Genomic DNA, 22,010 nt, shown 5'->3' with positions numbered 1-22,010 from the left:
ACCAGAGGTAGAGTTAAACCTTCACATAGTCTCCTCTGACTCTTGTCCAGGGAATGAGTCTCATACCTTAATTCATATGGCCCTGGGTGATCAGGGCACAACCTACTTTCCTCTGACAAGGCTCAGGGCAGGCAACTAAAAAGATTGTCCCTGCCCTTGAAGTGAGGCACTCCACAAGATCCCTGTCTCTTCCCCACACGGTAGGTCCCCCAGATGGGCTATGGGAACCAGTGTCTGAGGGTGTTGCTGTAACATAGCTCCACCAGAACAAAAGAACCAGGTTATCCTATCCACTTTTTACTTAGACATGGTCGGTTGTTGGAGGGATGTAATGGAATGGCTCAGGCCTGCTCTTTTCTCTTCAGGCCACTCCACGCACACCCACCCACAGGCCCCTGAGAAATAGACGCACAAGAGAAAGTGTAGGGCCCAGCGTTGAGAAGAGTCAGATGGGCTGAGAGCCTGGCCTTCAACAAGGCTCCGCCCGTAGCCCCGCCCCCAGCCCAGCCGCACCCGTTCTGCGCCCTCGGGTCGACTTTGCTCCACGCGGTAATTCCAAGCCACAGACCCCGCGGCAGGTGAGACAGCTGTTCCTTCCTTTGCCGTGTGTACATTGGCATCAGGTGCTCCGAGTGGAAGGGGTTGGGCTTCACAGAAACCCAGGGTGGAGGTTGGCCATCCAAGAGCTTTCTGACCGTTCCTCAACGCTGATCTCAGCTCAGACCTCTGCTCCCAGCCAAGGCCTGAAACCAGGTATCCCCAACGGGCTCCAGCTCGCCTCGATGGAGCTTCCTCAGCTACTGCCACTGTTCTTCCTGCTGCTGCTGCTATTGCTGCTGACTGCGGTGTCGATGTCATACAGGGACTGGCAGTGCCCTCGCACACCCTACGCTGCTTCCCGCGACTTTGATGTGAAGTATGTAGTGCCCAGCTTCTTTGCTGGCAGCCAGGTACAGGCCTTGGCCACCTATGAGGGCGGCGGGGATGGGAGTGCGGTGTTTGTGGCCACACGCAATCACCTGCATGTACTTGGGCCTAATCTGCAGTCTATTGAGAGTCTGGCCACCGGCCCTACCGGGGATCCTGGCTGTCAGACATGTGCGGCCTGTGGCCCCGGCCCCCATGGCCCACCAGATGACACAGACACACTGGTGCTGGTACTAGAGCCGGTGTTGCCAGCACTGGTCAGCTGTGGCTCAAGCCTGCAGGGCCGCTGCTTTCTGCATGAGCTGGAGATGCATGGGACAACCCTGCACCTGGCAGCGCCTATCTGCCTTTTCTCAGCCCATCACAACCGGCCTGAGGATTGTCCAGACTGTGTGGCCAGCCCACTGGGCACCCGTGTGACAGTGGTTGAGCAGGGCCAGGCCTCCTACTTCTATGTGGCATCCTCACTGGATGCAAAGGTGGCTACCAGCTTTAGCCCTGGCTCAGTGTCCATCCGGCGCCTCAAGGCAGATGCCTCAGGATTCGAACCAGGCTTTTCCTCATTGTCAGTGCTGCCAAAATATTTGGACTCCTACCATATAGAATATGTTCATAGCTTCCATGCAGGAGCCTTTGTTTACCTGCTGACTGTTCAGCCTTCCAGTGTGATAGACTCTCCTGGTGCCCTGCAAACCCGCCTGGCACGGCTCAATGCCTTGGAGGCAGATTTGAGTGACTACCGAGAACTGGTCCTTGACTGTCATTTTGCACCTAAACGCCGGCGCCGTGGGGTCCCAGACCGGGAGCAGTCCTACCCGATCCTTCAGGCAGCCCACTCTGCTTCGGTGGGCACCCAACTCGCTGCTGAGCTGAGTATCACCGAGGGCAATGAAGTGCTATTTGGAGTCTTTACCACTGGCAGGAATGGCAGTCCTGGCATGGGTCCCAACTCTGTTGTCTGTGCCTTTCCCATCAACCTGCTGGACACCCTAATTGATGAGGGTGTGGAACACTGTTGTGAGTCCCCAGTTCATTCTGGCCTCCCACGAGGCCTTGACTTCTTCCAGTCGCCCAGTTTTTGCCCTAACCCGGTAAGCAGAAAGAAGGGGACTTTACCTGTGAACAGTCTGTTGGTGTCTGAACATAGGCTGCTCCCTTTTATCACTGAGAGGACCTGGGAGGGGGAGAGCAGGCAAAGAGAAGCATTCTCTTCTACCCAGTTCATGCAGGCTTGGGGTGGTGTGAAAAATCAGCCAAAGAAACGCTCCCCTGGAGGCTCATCTTCCAACTATGCTGGATTTCTTTTTTGGGGGTGGTGGTGGTACTGAAGATTGAACTCAGGGGCACTCAACCACTGAGCCACATCCCCAGCCCTATTTTGTATTTTATTTAAAGACAAGGTCTCACTGAGTTGCTTGGCACGTCTCTTTTTACCGAGGCTGGCTTTGAACTTGAAATCCTCCTGCCTCAGCCTTCCAAGCTGCTGGGATTACAGGCCTGCACCACTGTACCCAGCCTATGCTAGCTTCTGATACGTCCTCACTTTGTGTTTTCACCGTCTCAGCCATCATGGCTTCTGTTTTTTGTTTGTTTGTTTGTTTGTTTTGTTTTTTAGGTAGTTTTTTGGTTACATCAGAATGGGGTTGTATAATTGTCTCTCTGCCAGCACCGTTCCCAAATTCTGGGTAAAATGATGAACATCCCCCCCAATCTGCCCAATCTGCCTCAGACACACACACAGAAAAGTTTGCATAAAGGCACACATTCTCAGACAGGCAGATGCTTACAGATATTCACAGACTTGGGTTGCTTACCAAACACAGTTTTACTTTCCTTATGGGAGCACTTGTTTTGCTCTACTTTCCTAAGGGCATGGGACAAGAGTTTCTAAAGAACCCCTGACCCCACCATGTTCAGGAAACCTCCTAGGCTTTGGAAGTCAGGGGGTTTGTTGGGAAACCTGTATGGCCTGTGTTTCATTAACCCATTCTCTGTAGGGTGATTAGAGGAGGACCCTGGACACAGTGAGAAGGCAACTTTGCTCTATAAGGTTCTGGGAGCCTCAACCCAATATTGTGCAATCAACTATAAACATCTGGGGATGAGTAAAGGCCTAGGAGGGGCTTGGAATTGTTTAACCCCATATTTCCTGCTACCATAACTTCCCCAGACAGGAGGTTTCACATCCCATGCTAAAATGGGGGATCCTTCCAACAGACCTTACCCAGGTTCTGTCCAGCCATAGAGTCAGGGAGTGAGAATAAAAACAAACAAGACAATCCTTAAAATGCTACTTTGAGTAGCTCAGTGATAAAGTGCTTACCTAGCATGCATGAGGCCCTGGGTTCAATCTCTAGAGCCACCCCCCTAGAATGGGAGTCCCCTGAAAAAAAGAAAAAACCTGAGAACAAAACCAAAAGTAACTCATTAAAGGCACTGAAATAGCCCTACCCAGCTGGGCAAAGTGGCCCACACCTGAAATTCCAGCAGCTTGGGAAGCTGAGGCAGGAGGATCACAGATTCAAAGCCAGCTTCAGCAACTTAGTGAGAACCTATTTCAACATTAAAAATAAATAAATAAAAAGGATCAGGTGTGGTGGCACACAACTATTATCCCAGAGGCTCAGGAGGCTGAGGCAAGGAGGATTCTGAGTTCAAAGCCAGCTTCAGCAATTTGGTGATGCCCTAAGCAATTCAGCAAGATCCTGTCTCTAAATAAAATATTTAAAAGGGCTTTGGATGTGGCTCAGTGGTTAAGCACCTCTGGGCTCAATCTTTGGTATTAAAAATAAAAATAAACAATTAAATAGATAGAAAGGGCTGGGGATGTGGCTCAGTGCTTAAGCACCCTGGGTTCAATCCCCAGTACGGAAGGAAGGAAGGAAGGAAGGAAGGAAGGAAGGAAGGAAGGAAGGAAGCCAGCCCATATGGGTTAGATGGAACATTGGATGAGTGGTCTTCCACCAAGCAGTTGCTCTGAATCTCTGGTCATCCTGGGCCCCTGGCCCTGTTGTGACACTTTCAATTGACTGCCTTTCCAGCTCCTATTAATGTCCTGAAGGTGAGAGAACTTTAATCCAGTGTGAGGAGAGGAAATCGTTAGTCTCTCTCCATCTGGATGGAGAGTCCCTATGGGTGATACTAATTGCTTGGGCTGGAAAGCCCTGCCTGGCCCCATCTTCTTTCTTCTGGGAAGTGAAAACCTCTCCCCAATGTAGCTAGGGTCAGTGGGTTAGAATATACCCAGCATCTAGTAACTAGGCAGTGCCAGGCACTAGTAGGACCAATATTGGGCCCTACCCACAGACTTCCCAGGCTCCCAGGAGGTGTGTAGCCAGTATTTGGTCAATGATACTAGGCTTGCAGCTTCTGGGGCAGCACCCACTTTGTACCTCAGGGCTTATGCCTACCCTCCATGGTTTTAGGTAGAGTGTGGGTTCTCCATGGGCACTGGACACTTAGGGCAAGTGTTTTCAGGAGCTGGGGGCCCCTAGTCAAGCCTATGACCCAAAGGTAAATTCTTGGATCTACCGACAAGTAAACAGGGGTGTGGCCCTGGCTGAGCTGGGGCTTCTTTTCAACTCCAGAGCCCCACCTGTCTCTGAGTCATTCTGGAAACACCTGGCAGGCTTCTGGCTAGGGCCAGGCCCCTTTCCTTCTCAAGGAAAGACAAAGTCTCAGTCCCTACATACACAGGCTACAGATTAGGGTATATGGGCTTTCTAGGCCCAGTTCTGCACCTACTCTTATTCCCAGGACTCTTGCTTAACAGTGAGGTATCAGAAAGGTGGTCTGATGGAGACTTCCAAGGCTTCTGCTTTAAAGAGTGTCCTCAGGACTGGCAAGGAAGAATCATAAGCACCTGGGGCTAGCCACTGGGCTTTGCCTATACCTCAAACCCAGCCCCAGTACTTTAAATTCATAAACTGGCTTCCTACTTTCCCAGAAGCTTTCATGGTCCTGCCCTGAGAGAGGGTAATGTCTCCCAGCTTCTGGGGCCTAGCTTGGCACCCAAGCCATAGGGCCTTGGTTTATTCCCTCTGTACAGAGGTAGTGAGAGATACAGGAGGACCTTTAGAGTCTCCAGGAGAAGGACCATATTACCAACCTTGTGCTGGCCAATTAACCTCAGAGTTCAACCCCTCATGTGAGTGGAGAAACTTAAGCTCAGACAGGGTTTCCTGAAGTGCACTTGCAGAGGCACAGCAGAGCCAGCAGGGGGTGGGAGAGAACTCTGGGTAAGAGCACAGGCTTCCACCATGGTTCCTCTCCTGTGGTGTTTTGAAGCCTTGGACAAGAGGCCAACCCTCTCTGAGTTTGATTCTACTTTACAGGTGGTTGTGAGGATGTAGTGGGATTGATTCTCTAAGACTCGATAAGTGCCAGAATGGACATGGCAAAGTCGGGGAGAGCTGACCTTCCTGCCTGGGCTTCCTTCTTTCCCTATCCTTGCTACCTCCAAGAGCCCTGTGGGGGAAGTAAGGGCAGATAACCTGCAAGCCCAGGGTGTCTCTCATCAGGGAAGGTGAGGGGTGGGAGCTTGGGGCTGCTGTGATCACTGACTGAGGTCCCAAAAGGTCAGTGCACAGGGCTAAATTCTAACTCTCTCTTCCCTGACACTCCTCAGCCTGTCCTGGAAGCTTCTAGCCCCAACATCAGCTGCCACCACTTCCCTCTGCTGGTTAGCCGCAGGTTCCCACGTGTGGATCTATTCAATGGGCTGTTAGGATCAGTGCAGGTCACTGCACTTTATGTGACACGCCTTGACAATGTCACAGTGGCCCACATGGGCACATCTGATGGGCGTATCCTACAGGTAAGTCTCTCACTCCACAACCCCTTGGCCCTTTGTTCCTGTCTCCATGCTTATTTTTCTCACAGTTGACTTGTCCCAGGTGGAGCTAGTCAGATCACTCAACTACTTGCTGTATGTATCCAACTTCTCATTGAGTAACAATGGACAGTCCATCCATCGAGATGTCAAACGCCTTGGAGACCACCTACTTTTTGCCTCTGGGGACCAGGTGAGGTGGACATGGTCAGAGTCTAGAATCACAGCCTTTCTATTCATTCCCGGGAGGCATTGACATTCAGGTCTCACCACCCCAGTCTACAATGGGAATAGGAGGGTCTATGGGGCCCAGTTCCTTTCTCCAGTCATCCCTAAACTGCCTATTTGTCACCTCAAGGTCTTCCAGGTACCTATCCGGGGGCCTGGATGCCACCATTTCCTCACTTGTAGGCGTTGCCTACAAGCACAGCATTTCATGGGCTGTGGCTGGTGTGGGAACATGTGCGGCAGGCAGAAGGAGTGTCCCGGCTCCTGGCAACAAGATCACTGTCCACCTGTGCTTACCAAGGTACAACATCCCTAAGGATAAGCAGGGCCTGAAGTGGGGTCAGCAAATTTTGACCATGATCTTGCTCAGGCCCAAAATGTCTGCAGATCTCCAAGGAGGGCATTCTTGGCAAAGGGATGAACATGCAAAGACTTGGTAGGCAAGAAAAATGCTTGAATGAGCTGGGTGCAGTGGCACACATCTATAATCCCAGTGGCTCAGAAGGCTGAGGCAGGAGGATTGTAAGTTCAAGCCAGACTCAGCAACAAAGCACGGCCCTAAGCAACTTAGTGAGATCCTGAGTCAAAATAATAAAATAAAAAGGGTTGAGGGTGTGGTTCAGTGGTTAAGCACCCTGGATTCAATCCCTGATACTGAAGGGGGAAAAAAAAAAAAAACTTTGAATGAGGATTAGCAAGTGACCCAGAATGACTGAAGTATGGGGCAAACAAGGGATATGGCAGGGAACTCTAGCAGAAGAAGATGAGGCCAAGAGAAATCAAACCTGCACAAGAATTCAGTCTCTCTGTTCCTCCCACTTCAGTTTTACCCTGACAGTGGACCCCTAAGGGGCAGCACAAAGCTGACCCTGTGTGGCTCTAACTTCTACCTGCATCCTACTGGTCTTATACCTGAGGGAACACATCAGGTCACTGTGGGCCAAAGTCCCTGCCACCTGCTGCCTAAGGACACCTCAAACCTCAGGTACAAGCCAGCCCTACCTTCTCTATCCCCGATGGGAGCAACCAAGTAACCCTTTTCCTGTGAGACCCTGTCTTTTGCTTATCAGGAACAAGGGGGTATGGGGTAAGCTGCAATGGGTCTGGTTGCTTTGTGTCTAGGGAGAAATCTCTATCCTGTTTTGAACTTGCATGTGCCTACCCATTGGTTTAGTCATGGACTAGGCAAACTTAGTTCCTGCCCCATGCAATCTTACCTGCCCTAGAGAAAGGCATGGGTGGAGAACCACCATCCTCAGGCTCAGAGGAACCCTGTTACTGGTAGTGGGTATACAGGCAGGTCTGTGTGATTCCTGGCTGACCTCAAGGGTCCCCTGGCATCCTAGTCCAGTGCCCCGGAAGGACTTTGTAGAGGAACTTGAGTGTGAGCTGGACCCCTTGGGCACACAGGCAGCAGGAACTACCAACATCAGCCTTATTGTGACTAATATGCCACCGGGAAAGCACTTCCGGGTAGAAGGCATCTCCATGCTGGAAGGCTTCTCTTTTGTGGTAAGGACATTTTGCCCTATCTGTGCCTTTGTCCAGTGGGTGGTACCAGAAGGGAAGGGCTTGGAGTGGGAGTCCTGTTCCAGCTAAGCCACCTCTATGCCCACTTAGGAGCCAGTGCTGAAAAGAGTACAACCCCTGTTTGGCCCACGGGCAGGGGGCACCTGTCTCACTCTTGAAGGCCAGGGCCTGTCTGTAGGCACCAGCCGGGCTGTGTTGGTCAATGGAACCCAGTGCCAGCTGAAACGGTAAGGGTTATCAGGCAAGGTGATGGGAGGTCACAGGGACTCATCCAGGGGAGCCAGCAGGTGGGGTCCTAAATCTTGTCTGGGTGGAGAGAAGAGAGCTCAGTCACATGGTCAGTTTGGAGGACAGTTTCAGGAATAAGGATCTGCTGCCCCCTCCATCCCAGAGGCAAAAGAGCCTATCATTGGGATTAGGGATGTAGCTCAATTGTAGAACATTTGTTCCTTTGTAGAGGAACTTGAGTGTGAGCTGGACCCCTTGGGCACACAAACATACAGTCCCTGAGTTTGATCCCCAACACTACCAAAGAGAGAGAGAGAGAGAGAGCGCGCGAGAGTGAGAAAGCAAGAGCACGCGCATGCTAATGAGTCTATCAGAGTCTATTAGTTCCGGTTAATAGACTTGTTTCCTCCTTGCCCTTTTGGAAGTCTTATTGGGACCAACTCATCTTCAGACAGATCCATGGAGGGTGTGGGCACGTGGGGGAGACAATCAACAGAGGAACTAGGAGGGATTAGTAGACCCTGAAGGAGGTAAGCCTGTCTGTCATAAGGGGGGTACCCCTGAGCCCAATCCCTCATTCCTACAGGGTCAGCCAGGGGCAGATTTTATGTGCCACACCCCCTGGGGCTGCCACGGCCAGAGTACCCCTTCGCCTGCAGGTGGGAGGTGCTGAGGTGCCTGGCTCCTGGACCTTCCACTACCAGGAAGACCCCATTGTGCTGAACATCAGCCCTAACTGTGGATACCCGTAAGTGCTACTTCTTTGCTCAAATTGGCCTCTGAGGAATGAGGGAGCCAGGTTTGGAAAGTACCCCAAACTCACCATCCTGCTGTCTTTCACAGAGGCTCCCATGTCACTATCCATGGCCAGTATCTGACTTCAGCATGGCACTTAGTGCTATCATTCCATGATGGGCAAGGAACAGTGGAGAACAGGGTGAGTGTCTGCTAGACTGGAAGGAGAAAGGCTGAACCAATCCCTTGAGCTCCAGTCCTATGCCACCAGTAGTTGAAAACTAGCGCTGGGCTGGGCTGACAAGACTGGGGCAGCCATAAGTGGGGCACCTGCCTAACCATTCTCATGTGCATCCCAACAGTGTGAGGGGCAATTTCCAGAGCAGCATCAATGCCGCCTGCCTGAATATGTGGTCCGAGGCCACCAGGAGTGGGTAACAGGAAATCTGAGTGCCTGGGGGGATGGAGCTGCTGGCTTCACACTGCCAGGCTTTCGCTTCCTACCCCCACCCAGTCTACCCAGTGCTGAACTAGCCCCACTGAAGCCTGAAGAGCATACTATTAAGTTTGAGGTAGGTGTGGAGGATGGGGAAGGGATAGTGGGAGATTAGGAGGTGGAGGGCTGGGCCACTGGTTTGTCCTCATGACTGTCTCTGCAGTATATTGGGTTGGGTGCTGTGGCTGACTGCGTGAGTGTGAACGTGACCGTGGGTGGTGAGAGCTGCCAGCACGAGTTCCGGGGGGACGTGGTGGTCTGTCCCCTGCCCACCTACCTACAACTTGGCAAGGATGGAGCCCCACTGCAGGTAGGCAGTTCTGCTAGTCTTCCACAGGAAACATGGGTTGAGTTCCTAAGGCTGGGCCTGAGATATCATCTGCCCCCAGGTTTGCGTGGATGGTGAGTGTCACATCCTTGGCAGAGTGGTACAGCCAGGCCCAAAAGGGGTCCCACAGAACACACTCCTTATTGTCTTGCTCGCCTTGCTGTTGCTCATGGCTTCAATGGCCACTGTGCTAGTTTTCAACTACTGGTGGCGGAGGAAACAATTGGGTGAGCTCCCCATTTCAATCCTGACTTAGCCCTTACTCCCAAATAGTGGCATCTCCAAGTCCCCACCTCTGCCTGCCCAGATCTTGGGGGTCTCCCATACTTCCCTGTTGGGGTCAGCTACCAGGAGCTTGGAAAAAGCTGATTACTATAGGTTGTCTTTCCACAGTTCTTTCTCCCAACCTCGATGACCTGGCATCCCTGGACCGGACCAATGGACCCACGCTCCTGCCTATGCTCCACTTAGGCTCTGACTATAGACATGGCCCTGGTGAGATGGAGGAGGAGATAGAAGCTAGGGCCACCCCTTCCCCACAAACCTCTCTCTCATTCCCTTTCCCCCACAGAACTCTCTGCTATTGATAGTCCTGATTCTACCACTCGGGTCCATGCAGAATCCTTTTTGGACAACAGGGATGGGTCCTGTGTCCCACTGCTGCGGACAGAGTCCATTAAGCTCAGGGACCTGGACTCTGCACTCCTGGCTGAGGTCAAGGATGTACTGATCCCCCATGAGCGTGTACTCACCCACAGTGATCGAGTCATTGGCAAAGGTATGAAAGCCAGGTAGGGCTAGGGCAGAGGAGTCCTGAGATGACATGGGCTCTGCTCTGCTTTCTCACCAACCTGTGTCACCTTGAGTATACCATTTAACTTCTCTGAGCCTCCATTTGCTCATCTGTAAAATGAGGATTAGGAAAAAAATCCTAATTTTCAGTGGGTTCTGGAGTGGGCATGGGAGAGCTTCAGGCTCTGCCATCATGTGGCTGCTGCTTATTTTTAATGTCAGATTGGCCTGTTTGTTGGTCTGAGGTCTGGTTGCCAATGAAAGGGAGTGCTGTTAGCTTGGGCACTGGGAACCCTCTCACCATCACCCTCTCATAAGGCCACTTTGGAGTTGTCTACCATGGAGAGTACACAGATGAGGCTCAGAATCGTATCCACTGTGCCATCAAGTCGCTGAATCGTAAGTGTGGTAAAGGTTGGATGGGCAGGGAGAGGAGCCCCAGAGTAGGAGGGTCTTTCTTCCTGCTTTGTTGGCATCTAAGTGATCCCGAGCAGGAGACTACTGGGCCTGACCCAAGCCATTCTACAGGCATCACAGAGGTTCAGGAAGTAGAAGCCTTCTTGCGAGAGGGACTGCTCATGCGCGGCCTGCACCATCCAAATGTTCTGGCTCTCATTGGTATCATGCTGCCACCTGAGGGGCTGCCCCGTGTGCTGTTGCCCTATATGCGCCATGGAGACCTGCTTCAGTTCATCCGGTCACCTCAGCGGGTCAGTGCTCAGTGCTCAGCTGCCCTAGGGGGCAGGGCTTTGGGCAGCATCTACAAATGGAACTATTCTGCTCTTGCTCACCAAATACTCTTTGCCCCCAGAACCCCACTGTGAAGGACCTCATCAGCTTTGGCCTGCAGGTAGCCCGAGGCATGGAGTACCTATCAGAGCAGAAGTTTGTACACAGGGACCTGGCTGCTCGGAACTGCATGTGAGCTGCAGCTGGGGTGAAGCAAAGGGTCAGGGCATGAGAGTGTGCAGCTGCACAAGGCCACCTCAGGGAAGAGCCCACTCCAGGCTTTGCTGTAAAGCCCTGGGCATGTCCTTCCTGGTCTGGACCTTTTTTTTTTTTTTTTTTTTGTCTGCCCTGCCCAGTGCAGATTTGAACTGGGTAGTGGGGCTCTGAAATTCTGTAAGGCCCTGGAACAGATGGATTCAGAGCCTGGTGGGAGTCAGTTCTAAGTGTGATTTCCCCCTCCCAGGCTGGATGAATCATTCACAGTAAAGGTGGCTGACTTTGGTCTGGCCCGTGATGTCCTGGACAAGGAGTACTACAGTGTTCAGCAGCAACGCCATGCTCGCTTACCTGTCAAGTGGATGGCATTGGAAAGCCTTCAGACCTATCGATTTACCACCAAGTCTGATGTGGTGAGGCCTCATGTGCCCTAGGTCCTTGGGGCCTCCATGTCCTGAGCACTTGGGCTTTTCCCATTCAGCTCTACCTGATTCAAGCCTAGGGAATTCCCAGGTTGGGCAACCCTCACAGCTCATTTGTTCACCTCTTGGACAGATGTGAGATAGAACCTGACACCCAGCAGGGCAAGAAGAGGCTGTAAATTCATTGGCTTTGACAATTCAGAGCTTGCCCAGCTCCAACTCTAGGAAGTCTGAGGTAGTGGGAGAAGGAAGGGGACACACCTTTTGTGGTTTTGAGAAATAAGCTCCAAGTAGAGGGTGGGTCCTATATTTCTAGCTGAAGGATTCTGGGAGGTAGAGGAGGGAACCCACCTGCCTCCATTTTGGGATGAGAGTTGAGTGCCCTCTTCTCTTCCCTCCCACAGTGGTCATTTGGTGTGCTGTTGTGGGAACTGCTGACACGGGGTGCCCCACCATACCCCCACATTGACCCTTTTGACCTCATTCATTTCCTGGCCCAGGGTCGGCGTCTGCCCCAGCCTGAGTATTGTCCCAATTCTCTGTGAGTATGTGGAACTGGCAATGAGGTGGAAGCTGTGCTCCAGAGATGGGGGTGGAGGGGAGGAGACAGTTTCTACTTGGCTTTCTGACTGACCTTCTGGAAAGGGAGCCTCTCTGGGCCTCAGTTTCCTTATCTATGGACTGGTCCCACCCCCATGCAGAGCAGAATGCTGAAAGGACCTCACAGTTGCCATGGTAACAGCATTCCAATTCAGTCTGGGTTGAGGCCAGTGGTTTGGTTTCCCTGCTCTTCTCCCCGCTTTCCTGCCAAGGGGGCTTGTTTTCCATCTTTTCCACTCACTTAACCTTCAGGCTCCTATACTGGCCCCTCTGCATCTCCAGATTAGGGTTTTTTTTTTTTTTTTTTTTTTCACTCAATCTAGTTTCAGATTCCTCATTCCCAGAGGGATGGCAGCAGCTGTGTTGTCATCAGTGCCTACAGGGTGGGTTTGGCTCCCTAAGCAACAGGCATGTCTCAGCTATGTTCAGATCTATGTGGTTAGAACAGGAAGAACCAGACCCCAGGTGAAAGGCATTGAGAAATCCTGTTCCAGGCTGGGCTCCAGAAAGGGTGTGAGTAGCCCTTCCTCACAGTTCTTGAGCTTGACTTTTTTTTTTTTTTTTTTAATGCTAGGGGCTGGGAGGTTGAACCCAGGGGTGCTTACCCAGTGGGCCACATCCCCAGCACTTTTTATTTTTTACTTTAAGCTAGCTGAGTTGCTTAGGGCCTCACTAAGTTATTGAGGCTGGCTTTGGACTTGTGATCTTCCTGTCTCAGCCTCCTGAGTTGCTGGGATTACAGGCACGTGTCACCATGCCTCACTGGGCTTGATCTTTATTATCCAATGCACTGAGGCATTTGGTTTGAAGTAAGGGAAATTATCTCACTGCCTACTTGCATCTGGGGTGGCTTGCCTGAACACACTCAGGTAGAGATTTCTCTACAAGTTTTCTTTGATAGGTTGCAGTGAGGGAAGCAGAACTGGACAGACACAGGAGAGATTACATGCAACCCATCCATGGGACTGCTTGAGCTGGAATGGCCCTTCAGAATTTTCTGAAATTGAAACCAAGGGCCAGATCTTTGTACAAGGCACTAATTAATACTGGTCACAGGCTGCCTGATGAGGGGGTGTGAGCTTGGGAGAGGCATTTCTTTTCTGTTTAGTATCAGTTCCTAGGGAGGGCGTAAGCCAAGAGTCATCTGCAGATAGCACTTCCAGCCTCTGGAAGAATGAAGGGGAGCTGGGTGGCACACCACAGTGTCTTCTACACTAAGGCAAGCCCTTTTTCCTCACTGGGCCTCAATTTACTCATCTGTGATTTACTCATCTGTGACGTGGGGATGATGACAGTACCATTCTTAAAGGTATATATATATATACCTTTAAGAATATATATATAGGGGCTGGGGATGTGGCTCAAGCGGTAGCGCGCTCGCCTGGCATGCATGCGGCCCGGGTTCGATCCTCAGCACCACATACCAACAAAGATGTTGTGTCCGCCGAGAACTAAAAAATAAATATTAAAAAAAAATTCTCTCTCTCTCTCTCTCACTCTCTCTCCTCTCTCACTCTCTCTTTAAAAAAAAAGAATATATATATATATATATATTTGTATATATGTATATATATTTGTATATATGTATATATATTTGTATATATATTTGTGTGTATATATTTGTGTGTATATATATATATGTGTGTGTGTATATATATATATATATATTTGTATATGGTGCTGAGAATTGAACCCAGTGCCTCACTCATGCTAGGCAAGTTCTCTACCACTGAGCCACAACCCCAGCCCCAACAGTACCACTCTTATAAAGAATCTGAGGCATATATGAGATGCTATGTGTAGGGCACTTAGACTACCATTTAAAGCAAGGATGACTTCCCCCAAATGATGAGGCATGCTCTGAGACTGACCCATCAGGTAAACCCTTACTGCAGAACAATGGTGCCCAAATACTGTTACTGTCCCAAATACTCCTCTTTCAAGACTTTTTTTTTTTTCCTGCAGTGCCTGGGGGATTGAACCCAGGGCCTTGTGCATGCAAGGCAAGCACTCTACCAACTGAGCTATATCCCCAGCCCTCTTTCAGGACTTTTAATCTCCATTTTACTTCCTTCCTGGAAGATTTGTGAAAGCCAGTCACAATGGAACATGCCTGTAATTGCAGCTTTTCTTTTTTTTTTTTAATATTTATTTTTTAGTTCTCGGCGGACACAACATCTTTGTTGGTATGTGGTGCTGAGGATCGAACCCAGGCCACCCGCACGCATGCCAGGCGAGCGCGCTACCGCTTGAGCCACATCCCCAGCCCTAATTGCAGCTTTTCAATAGGCTGAGACCAGAGGATGACAAATTTGAGGCCAATCTGGTCAAATTAGCAAGACTGTTTCTCCGAAATGAGCTGGGGAGCTAGGCACTATGGCTCATACCTGTAACCCCAGCAATTTGGGAGGCTGAGGCAAGAGGATTTCAAGTTCAAGGCCAATCTAGGCAATTTAGCAAGAACCTGTCTCAAAAACTACAAAATGGCTGGGGCCAGGCACAGTGGCACATGTCTGTAATCCCAGTGACTTGGGAGGCTAAGGAATGAGGATTGCAAGTTTGAGGCCAGCCTCTACAATTTAGTGAGAGCCTGTCTCAAAAATAAAAAGGACTGGCCAAGTATGGTGGTCTGTGCTTGTAATCACAGCAGTTCAGGAGGCTGAGGCAGGAGGATCTTGAGTTCAAAGCCAGCCTCAGCAAAAGCAAGGCATTAAGCAACTTAGTGAGATCCTGTCTCTAAATAAAATAGAAAATAGGGATGGGGATATGGCTCAGTTGTCAAATGCCTCTGGATCCAATCCCTGGTATCCCCCAAAATAAAAAGTAAAATAAATAGGGCTGATGGTGTTGCTTAGGGGTAGAGCACCCTGGGTTCAATCCTCAATCTTCATTACTTGCAATCAGTCAGTCAGTCAATCAATGCATCTGAAGATAATCATGAGAATTTGTGAGGTGGCCCTAGCTAAGAATTTCACAGGCACTCTTGCCCTGTGCCCCTACTTCTCTGTGAACAGAGGAGAACTCAGAGTTATAGAAAGGCCTTGCTAAATTGCCTAAGATCATATATCCCAGTCTACAGGCACCAAAGCTCTTAACCTCTGAAACAGGGTGGCCCTTTGCCAGGATGGGAAGGTAGGACTGCAGCAAAGAACTGCCCCTGACTGGGCAAGGACAGTAGGCCCTGTCACATGTCCTTTTCTCTGGCCTGACAGGGTTTAACTGCAGGTGGGCTGTGCATTTTCCCTGGGTAGGGGTGACCCTGCCTTTGACATTACCCTTCTCTTACAGGTATCAAGTAATGCAACAATGCTGGGAGGTGGACCCGGCAGCACGACCTACCTTTGGAGCACTAGTGGTGGAAGTAGAACAGGTAGTGGCCTCACTGCTTGGGGACCACTATGTGCAGCTGTCTGCAGCCTATGTGAATCTGGGTCCCTGTGCATTGGATGAGGTGAATGTGCTTCCAGAACAGCTACAATCCCCACCTGTGCACAGGAGCATGTTGAGGCCCCGGCCCCTCTCAGAGCCACCTTTGCCCACTTGACCTAATCCCTGAGAAGTTCCACAGGGGCTGGACCTGCTTAGCAGCTTTGAGCCTAATCCCAAGTTGCCTCTGGGCCATTCCAGGCCAGAGAGCATTGAACCTCCACCTTGTCTCTACCCTTTAACCTTCTAAGACCATGGGAGGGGAATAAGACACATTAGGTCCCTCCCTCAACAGAGTGAGCCAGTGAGGAAGATCCTTCTATAGTATGTATTTATGGAGTGCCTGTTGTATATCCTGACTGCTGGGCACATAGACTCAGCAGTGTCCACAGAGACACTAGTCCTTGAAGTAAAAAAAATAAATGCATATTCAAATACAAATTATGGTAAATGCTGTGAATGAAAAATAGGAAGCTGATATGAGGGAGAAGAGGACTTAATAGAAGTGAGAGAAGTCTCCTAGGAGGTGATATTTTTGCTGAGGCCTTATCAAGTGGGGAATATCAGCCAGAAGCAGAGTTGGGGGGAAAGAATTTTGGGTAACGTGAGTAGTATAACAAAGACCCTTCAACTTGAAAGGGGCTGGTCAGCCAGAAGGCTCTAGAAGCAATGGAGGTTAAGCAAGCACTGGGAGCTAAAAGCAAGGCACAGATCAGATTACTAGAGACTACTAAATGGACTAAGGGGGTGAGTTGAGTACACAAGCATGCAGCAGCTAGTATGGTTTCTTCCATGGCTCAGGTTGCCTGCACCCCACCCCACCCCAGCACTTCTTCAGGGTCCCATTCTACATCTGCAGTACAACCCACCATATACATACACATAATCAGGACATGGAGACTTGCCCACTTCCCAAACCTGCCAGCATTGTGCTTGCAACCTTGAGAAAGAAGAACCAGCAGAGAGGCCTGAGCCAATTTTGAAGCACAAACTGCCCAAGCTATTTATACTCCTCAAGGCCACTACACAATAGCCACTAGAGGGGCATGTTCCTCTAGAAGTTGTTCCTCCTCCTCCTGCTCCTCCCCGATGCCCTGACTGCTGAACAGACAGCTGGGCCCAGTTTCAGGGAGCTGGAGTACCAGGGTGTCTGGTCTCAGGTTATAGATCACGTTACTTAGGACCCTAGATCACCCTAAGGGCTGGGGCAGCTCCCCTCTTTGTACCCCCAGCTCTGTGCCCTGTCACACATGGAACCCTGGTTTGGGTCAGGAGCTCCCTGTTAAGTTCTGGTCCTTGGAATAAGAACCTCAGGCCAGAGACTCAGACCTAGGGACCTGAAGGACCCTGAGGATAGGTTGGTAAGTTGTAAAATGGGACTCTTCTGCTGGAATGCAGGGGCCCAAAAATGAGGGGCTTTTTGAGCTAATGGTGGGTGGGAACAGTCTGCCTATTTATAGGCTATACCTCTGATGCCTCTCAGCACGGGTATAAAGGAGGTTGTGGCCTTACATGCTTGGTCACTGTGTGTGTGTGATAGTTGTCTTAATCAAGGCTAGGAGAGAAGTAAGTGGAGTATCCTGGAGCAACCCCACAGCTGTGTCCCTGTACCAGTTGGAAAGGACTGTCTCCATCCCTCCAGCTTGCAATCCTTACTTCTTTATATATATATATATAATGTTGAAGTTGGACACAATACCTTTATTTTATTTATTTATTGTTATGGGGTGCTGAGGATCAAACCCAGCACCTCGCATGTGCTGGGCGAGCACTCTACCACTGAGCTCAGTGGTACACTAGCTGCTGCATGCTTGTGTACTTAACTCACCCCCTTAGTCCATTTAGTAGTCTCTTAGGATTCTTTGTCCTTGGCTATCATCCTCTGGGTCAGGCAGAGAGGCATGGGAGCAAGAGGAGCCATCTCCTTTACAAAATAGTTTTACCTCCATGGAATGGGTATATCAGCCCCCAGTCCTTACTTCTTAATCCATCCCGAGGATCTAAAAGTCACTCAAAACTCTAAGCCCTCAGTTGTGAGGCAGGGAGGCAGTGAGGAGAAGGCCCAGGGACTCAGAGAAGAAGGGGTCTCTGGCCAGGAGGGGAGCTTCGTATGGAAAGGGGACCTAGACAAGAAAGGAAAAAGAGAGCTTAAGGGGTGCGATATTTTTTACACAGCCTTAATGTGGGGATTTTTGGTCTGTTTCTGAGTCTAATTCTGGCTCCAGGGAGGGGCTCCAGTTAAATAGGTGCTTATGGTACAAGATTATTATTATTTTTATTTTTTTTTAAATTTTTTGGTGCTGGGGATTGAAACCAGGGCCTTGTGCATGTAAAGCAAGCACTCTACAAACTGAGCTATATCCCCAGCCCCGCTTATGGTACAAGATTATAGCACAGCTTCCCCACTCCAAACTTCTGCAGCCCCTAAGCTCAGAACTCCATTTTTAGGGTCACCTGATAGTTGCAAGTGCATCCAGAATGTTGTGAGCTAAGAACTATTTTAGGGTTTCAAATTGATGACTTGGCTATTGGTGACAGGGAGGATAGGTAGAGAGGGTCAACTCTAGGCCCTCAGATGGGCTAGGGGGACCAGGGGGCTTCTGAGTGTCCTCCAAGTCTGGGATAGGTTGGGCTGCCTGTCCCCTGGGGAAGGCTTGAATAGTGGTTCCAGTACAGCAGGTGGCCCCTAGGCTTGCCAATAGGTGAGGATAGGGTAGGAAGTTGTTTTTCCCAAGGCTCTAGAATCCAGCCTTTCCACCAAGAGCTAGTACTGGCCCTCTGCCTCATCTCCCTCCTTAGTAGTCTAGTGGGGCTGCGGGACTGGGGAAAAAGCAGTAACATCTGTGTTACTGTAACGTCTGTGTTACTGTCATCGGGCACCTAGAGAGGTATACACAGGATAGACTGACCTGCTTTGGTGGAGAACCATTAGTCTGGCCTGAGATACCCATATGTCTCAGCCCTAGTATGTCAGGGAATTTCTCCAGGGTCCCAGAGGTTTTCTGGGAGTCACAATTGAGGCCAGGTACAGCCCCACTCCAAGCCCATTACCATTGTTCTGTGGACTGGTCCTGTTTTGTTTTGTTTTTTTTTTTTTTTTTAACTGGGGATTGAACTCAGGGGTACTCACTTGACCACTGAGCCACATCCCCAGCCCTATTTTGTATTTTATTTAGAGACAAGGTCTCACTGAGTTGCTTAATGCCTCACAGTTTCTGAGGCTGGCTTTGAACTTTTGATTCTCCTGTCTCAGCCTCCCAAGCCACTGGGATTACAGGCCTGTGACACCATGCCCAGCACTGGTCCTATTTTAAACTCAATTGGAAGTAGTTGAAGGAAGCTGATGACTCCTTGGTAGGGCTCAGCATGGGCAGAGGCAGGAGGATCAGTGAGCACCAGAGCTCCCTATGCCAGGGGCACCCTTACCTCTCTTCTCTGCTCCCTTTCAGGTTGGTTTAGCCACCTGCACACTCTTGTAGACTGTCATTGTCTGGGCATTTGAGATCTGAGATGTGTCAGGAAAGGTGGCAGAGGGAATGGGGTCTGAAGCAGCTGGTGGCCAGGATCACAGGATCCTATCAGCTTTGAAGACAGTGCCCCCTCCCTCATGGGTCCCTCCTGGGATGTGGGACATGGAGAATTAGAGGGTCCAAAGAGGTTGATTCCACCCCTGGGCTCCATAGCAGTGACAGATTCAGCCAAGCATGTGTCTTGCTGACAAGTACCTCCAAGTCAGGGAGCCTCCTCTTCAAAGGGGAAAACAAATATTTTTGCTCAGCTGTAATCACCTGCCAACATGAACTTGTACCCCGATCTCTCTGACACATTCATCTGTTCCTATACCCTCTATCCGGCCTGGGTTCTGTATGGTTCCTGAAGGAAAGTAGTTCCTCTCACATTCCCTCTGCAGATGTTGTTGGAGGTCTCTTCCCAGCAGTCATGAAATAAATGTGTGCTTCTAGCAGTACTTCTTCATCTCCTCTTTGTTGGGGGGCCGCTCCCAAGGGGGTAAGGAACTTACCTAGCCAATCAGGGAGGCTGAGCTGTTGCCCTCCCTCTGGACTGGTGCAGCTGGCCATCTTTCATGCAGAGTTACGTAAGCTTGAGTCAATTGGGGCTCAGAGCGGTTCATTGTAGGCTATTTTTAAGCTGCAACACATCACAGCAGAGGGGTCACTGCACTGACGGTTTGCAAGGAAGGTTGTTTAAACATCTGTTATTTAAATTTGCCTGTGCCTTAGAGCTCAGAAGCTGTATCCTCCTGGCACTAGTAGGTTCTGCCTTCTACATCACAGATTAGGAGTGGATTATTTCCCTTCACCCTGCCATAGGTTCCCCTAGGGATGATGGGATTCTTTGTCCTTGGCTATCATCCTCTGGGTCAGGCAGAGAGGCATGGGAGCAAGAGGAGCTACCTCCTTTACAAAATAGTTTTACCTCCATGGAATGGGTATATCATGACCAAGGGAAACTTCAGGGAAGCAGGAGATCTAGGGCTCCTGGGTAGCTTCTGGGAGGGCGATCAGGAGAGGAAGGCACAATGCTGGGCCTCAGTTTCCTGAGTATTGAGAAAGGGTTGGATCTAGGTTGTGCTCCTGACTGGAATGCTTCCCTCCTCAGGAGCAGAAGGGCTGGTGTATAAGCCCTGATGGACCTCTGGAGAAACAGGTCTTATTTTCTGATCCATTATCAACAGGATAACTACACTGGAACCCTTGAAGATTCCTTTTGATCCTAATGTCCAGAGTCTTCTCAGGACACAGAGAATGGAAGGGAGGTGGACTGTAAAAGTGCAGAACAGGAAACTTAATAGAGCTAGCTTCCTCCTGGGAGCCAGAAACAGGTCTATGTTGGTGAAACAAGCCTTGTTGATCCAGTAGGCCATAACTTAGCTACCTGTTAAGTTGGAGGAGGAGGGTCCATGGAAGACATAGCTTGGATGTGGGGCTTGGGGCTGTAGCACCCAAAAGGAAGGCATGTAATCTCCCCTCCAGCAAGACCCATGTCTCTGTGACTTTGGCATGGCACGCACTCATTGCACCAAAGGTTTCTGTAGTATGGGTCTAGAGCCTCATAGCCTAGCTACAGATTCTGGCTTTACTATAGCTAAGACAGGCCTCTCTCTCCTTTTTGGTCATTGATTTCCTTATCTGTAATAAAGGTACAATAGTGCTGGGCTCATTGAATTACTGCAAGGCTGGGTTACGTGTTCGCTGGTAGAAATAATAATCTGTTCCCAACCCAGATTGAACCCAGGTCCTCACTTGTATGAGGCAAGTATTCTACTACTAAGCTATATCCCTGAGCCTCTTTGTTTGTTTGTTTGTTTGATTTTGGAGAATCTTGCTAAGTTGCCCAGACTGCTCTCCAACTTGCGATCTTCCTTCCTGAGAAGCTGGGATTAGAGGCATGTGCCACTGTGCCTGGCTGTGCTTCGTCCTTGATGCCCTTCCTGCTGCCTCTTCACCATCCCCAAGGCCTTCTAGGTGACAAGATTTCAGCTTGATCTATAGGAGAGAATGGTTTTCTATAGGGACTCAACTCTCTCTCTAGGGGTGGGGGCCTTCCCCCAAGCCTGTCAGGAGGGATAGATGAAGTGGAAGGAGGAAGGCAATGCCAGTACTCCCCTCACAGGAGAGACTCCATCCTATCTTCCCCTCAGATGGAGCTCCTTCCAGCTCCTTTTGCTACCCGCTCTTCACCCTACAGCCCTCAGTCTGAGGAATGGGCTCATCCTGGGGGAGGGGTTCTAGGTTGCCATGGCAACACATGGCCCTCATCACTTCCCAGAATCAGAAATAGAATTGGAAGCCCTTCTTCCTGGTGAGAGACTATTTAAAAACAAGTGTGGGGGGAAGGTACAGGGGTACCTTCTCCAGGGTCTGGGAAGAAAGGGCCTAGACTAAGAATCTCTCTACCTGCCTGCTGCTCCTCCCCTCAGCTGGATAAGATGGGAATGGGTTTTTTTTCCAGCCAAGAATTCTAAGTACAAGGACTCAGCCTGGCCCAAAGGGATGTACACCTGGCCTGTACTCAGTACCACAAGGTTCCTGGGAGGGCGCTGGCTTAGTGGCATCAACAAGGAATATACCCCTTCAACACCTGAGCTACCTGCTAAGTTATCTGGAGGAGAAAGTCCATGGAAGACACGTCTTGGGGCTGTAACACCCAGAAGGAAGGCATGTAAGCAGGACCCATGTCTGTGGCTTTGGCATGGCACTCAGTCATTGCACCATAGGTTTCTGTAGTATGGGTCTTGAGCCTCATGGCCTGGCTGCAGATTCTGGCTTTACCATAGTAAGAACAGGCCTCTCTCTCCTTTCTGGTCATGGATTTCTTTATCTTTAATAAAGGTACAATAGTGCCCAGCTCATTGAATTACTGCAAGGATGGGTTACATATTCTCTGCTTTGCACTGGCACAGAAGGAGGATCTGACCAATAAAACTGCATAAAATTCCTTTTTCCTTTTTGTATTGTTTGCTTATTTCTTACGTGGGTAAGCAGCTGAATCTGGACAGGC

General features: G+C 50.2%; 1 protein-coding gene across 7 annotated transcripts; it reads left to right on the top strand.

Moving 5' to 3' along the window:
* Positions 1-390: 390 nt before the first annotated feature.
* MST1R (macrophage stimulating 1 receptor) lies at positions 391-17,105 on the top strand. 7 transcript variants are annotated; one of them, XM_081301868.1, is made up of 20 exons: positions 391-578; positions 737-2,018; positions 5,555-5,743; positions 5,823-5,951; positions 6,117-6,287; positions 6,811-6,971; positions 7,333-7,498; positions 7,607-7,743; positions 8,331-8,492; positions 8,588-8,681; positions 8,842-9,051; positions 9,139-9,285; positions 9,365-9,530; positions 9,697-9,798; positions 9,875-10,081; positions 10,414-10,805; positions 10,907-11,016; positions 11,288-11,453; positions 11,867-12,003; positions 15,351-17,105. In XM_081301868.1, the coding sequence occupies exons 2-20, from the start codon at positions 783-785 to the stop codon at positions 15,604-15,606; spliced, it is 4,338 nt and encodes a 1,445-aa protein (XP_081157994.1). In that variant the 5' UTR covers positions 391-578; positions 737-782; the 3' UTR covers positions 15,607-17,105. The 7 variants fall into 7 exon arrangements, with proteins under 7 accessions (XP_081157994.1, XP_081157993.1, XP_081157997.1 ...); XM_081301867.1 differs by having other exon boundaries at positions 718-2,018; XM_081301871.1 differs by having other exon boundaries at positions 391-2,018; positions 10,414-10,494; positions 10,624-10,805.
* Positions 17,106-22,010: the final 4,905 nt, after the last annotated feature.

Source organism: Spermophilus citellus (assembly GCF_964194105.1).
Source record: "Spermophilus citellus genome assembly, chromosome: 7".
In the NCBI taxonomy this organism is placed as follows: Eukaryota; Metazoa; Chordata; class Mammalia; order Rodentia; family Sciuridae; genus Spermophilus; species Spermophilus citellus.
The sequence above is the reverse complement of the archived record's forward strand: the minus strand, read 5'-3'. Positions and strand labels throughout refer to the sequence as shown.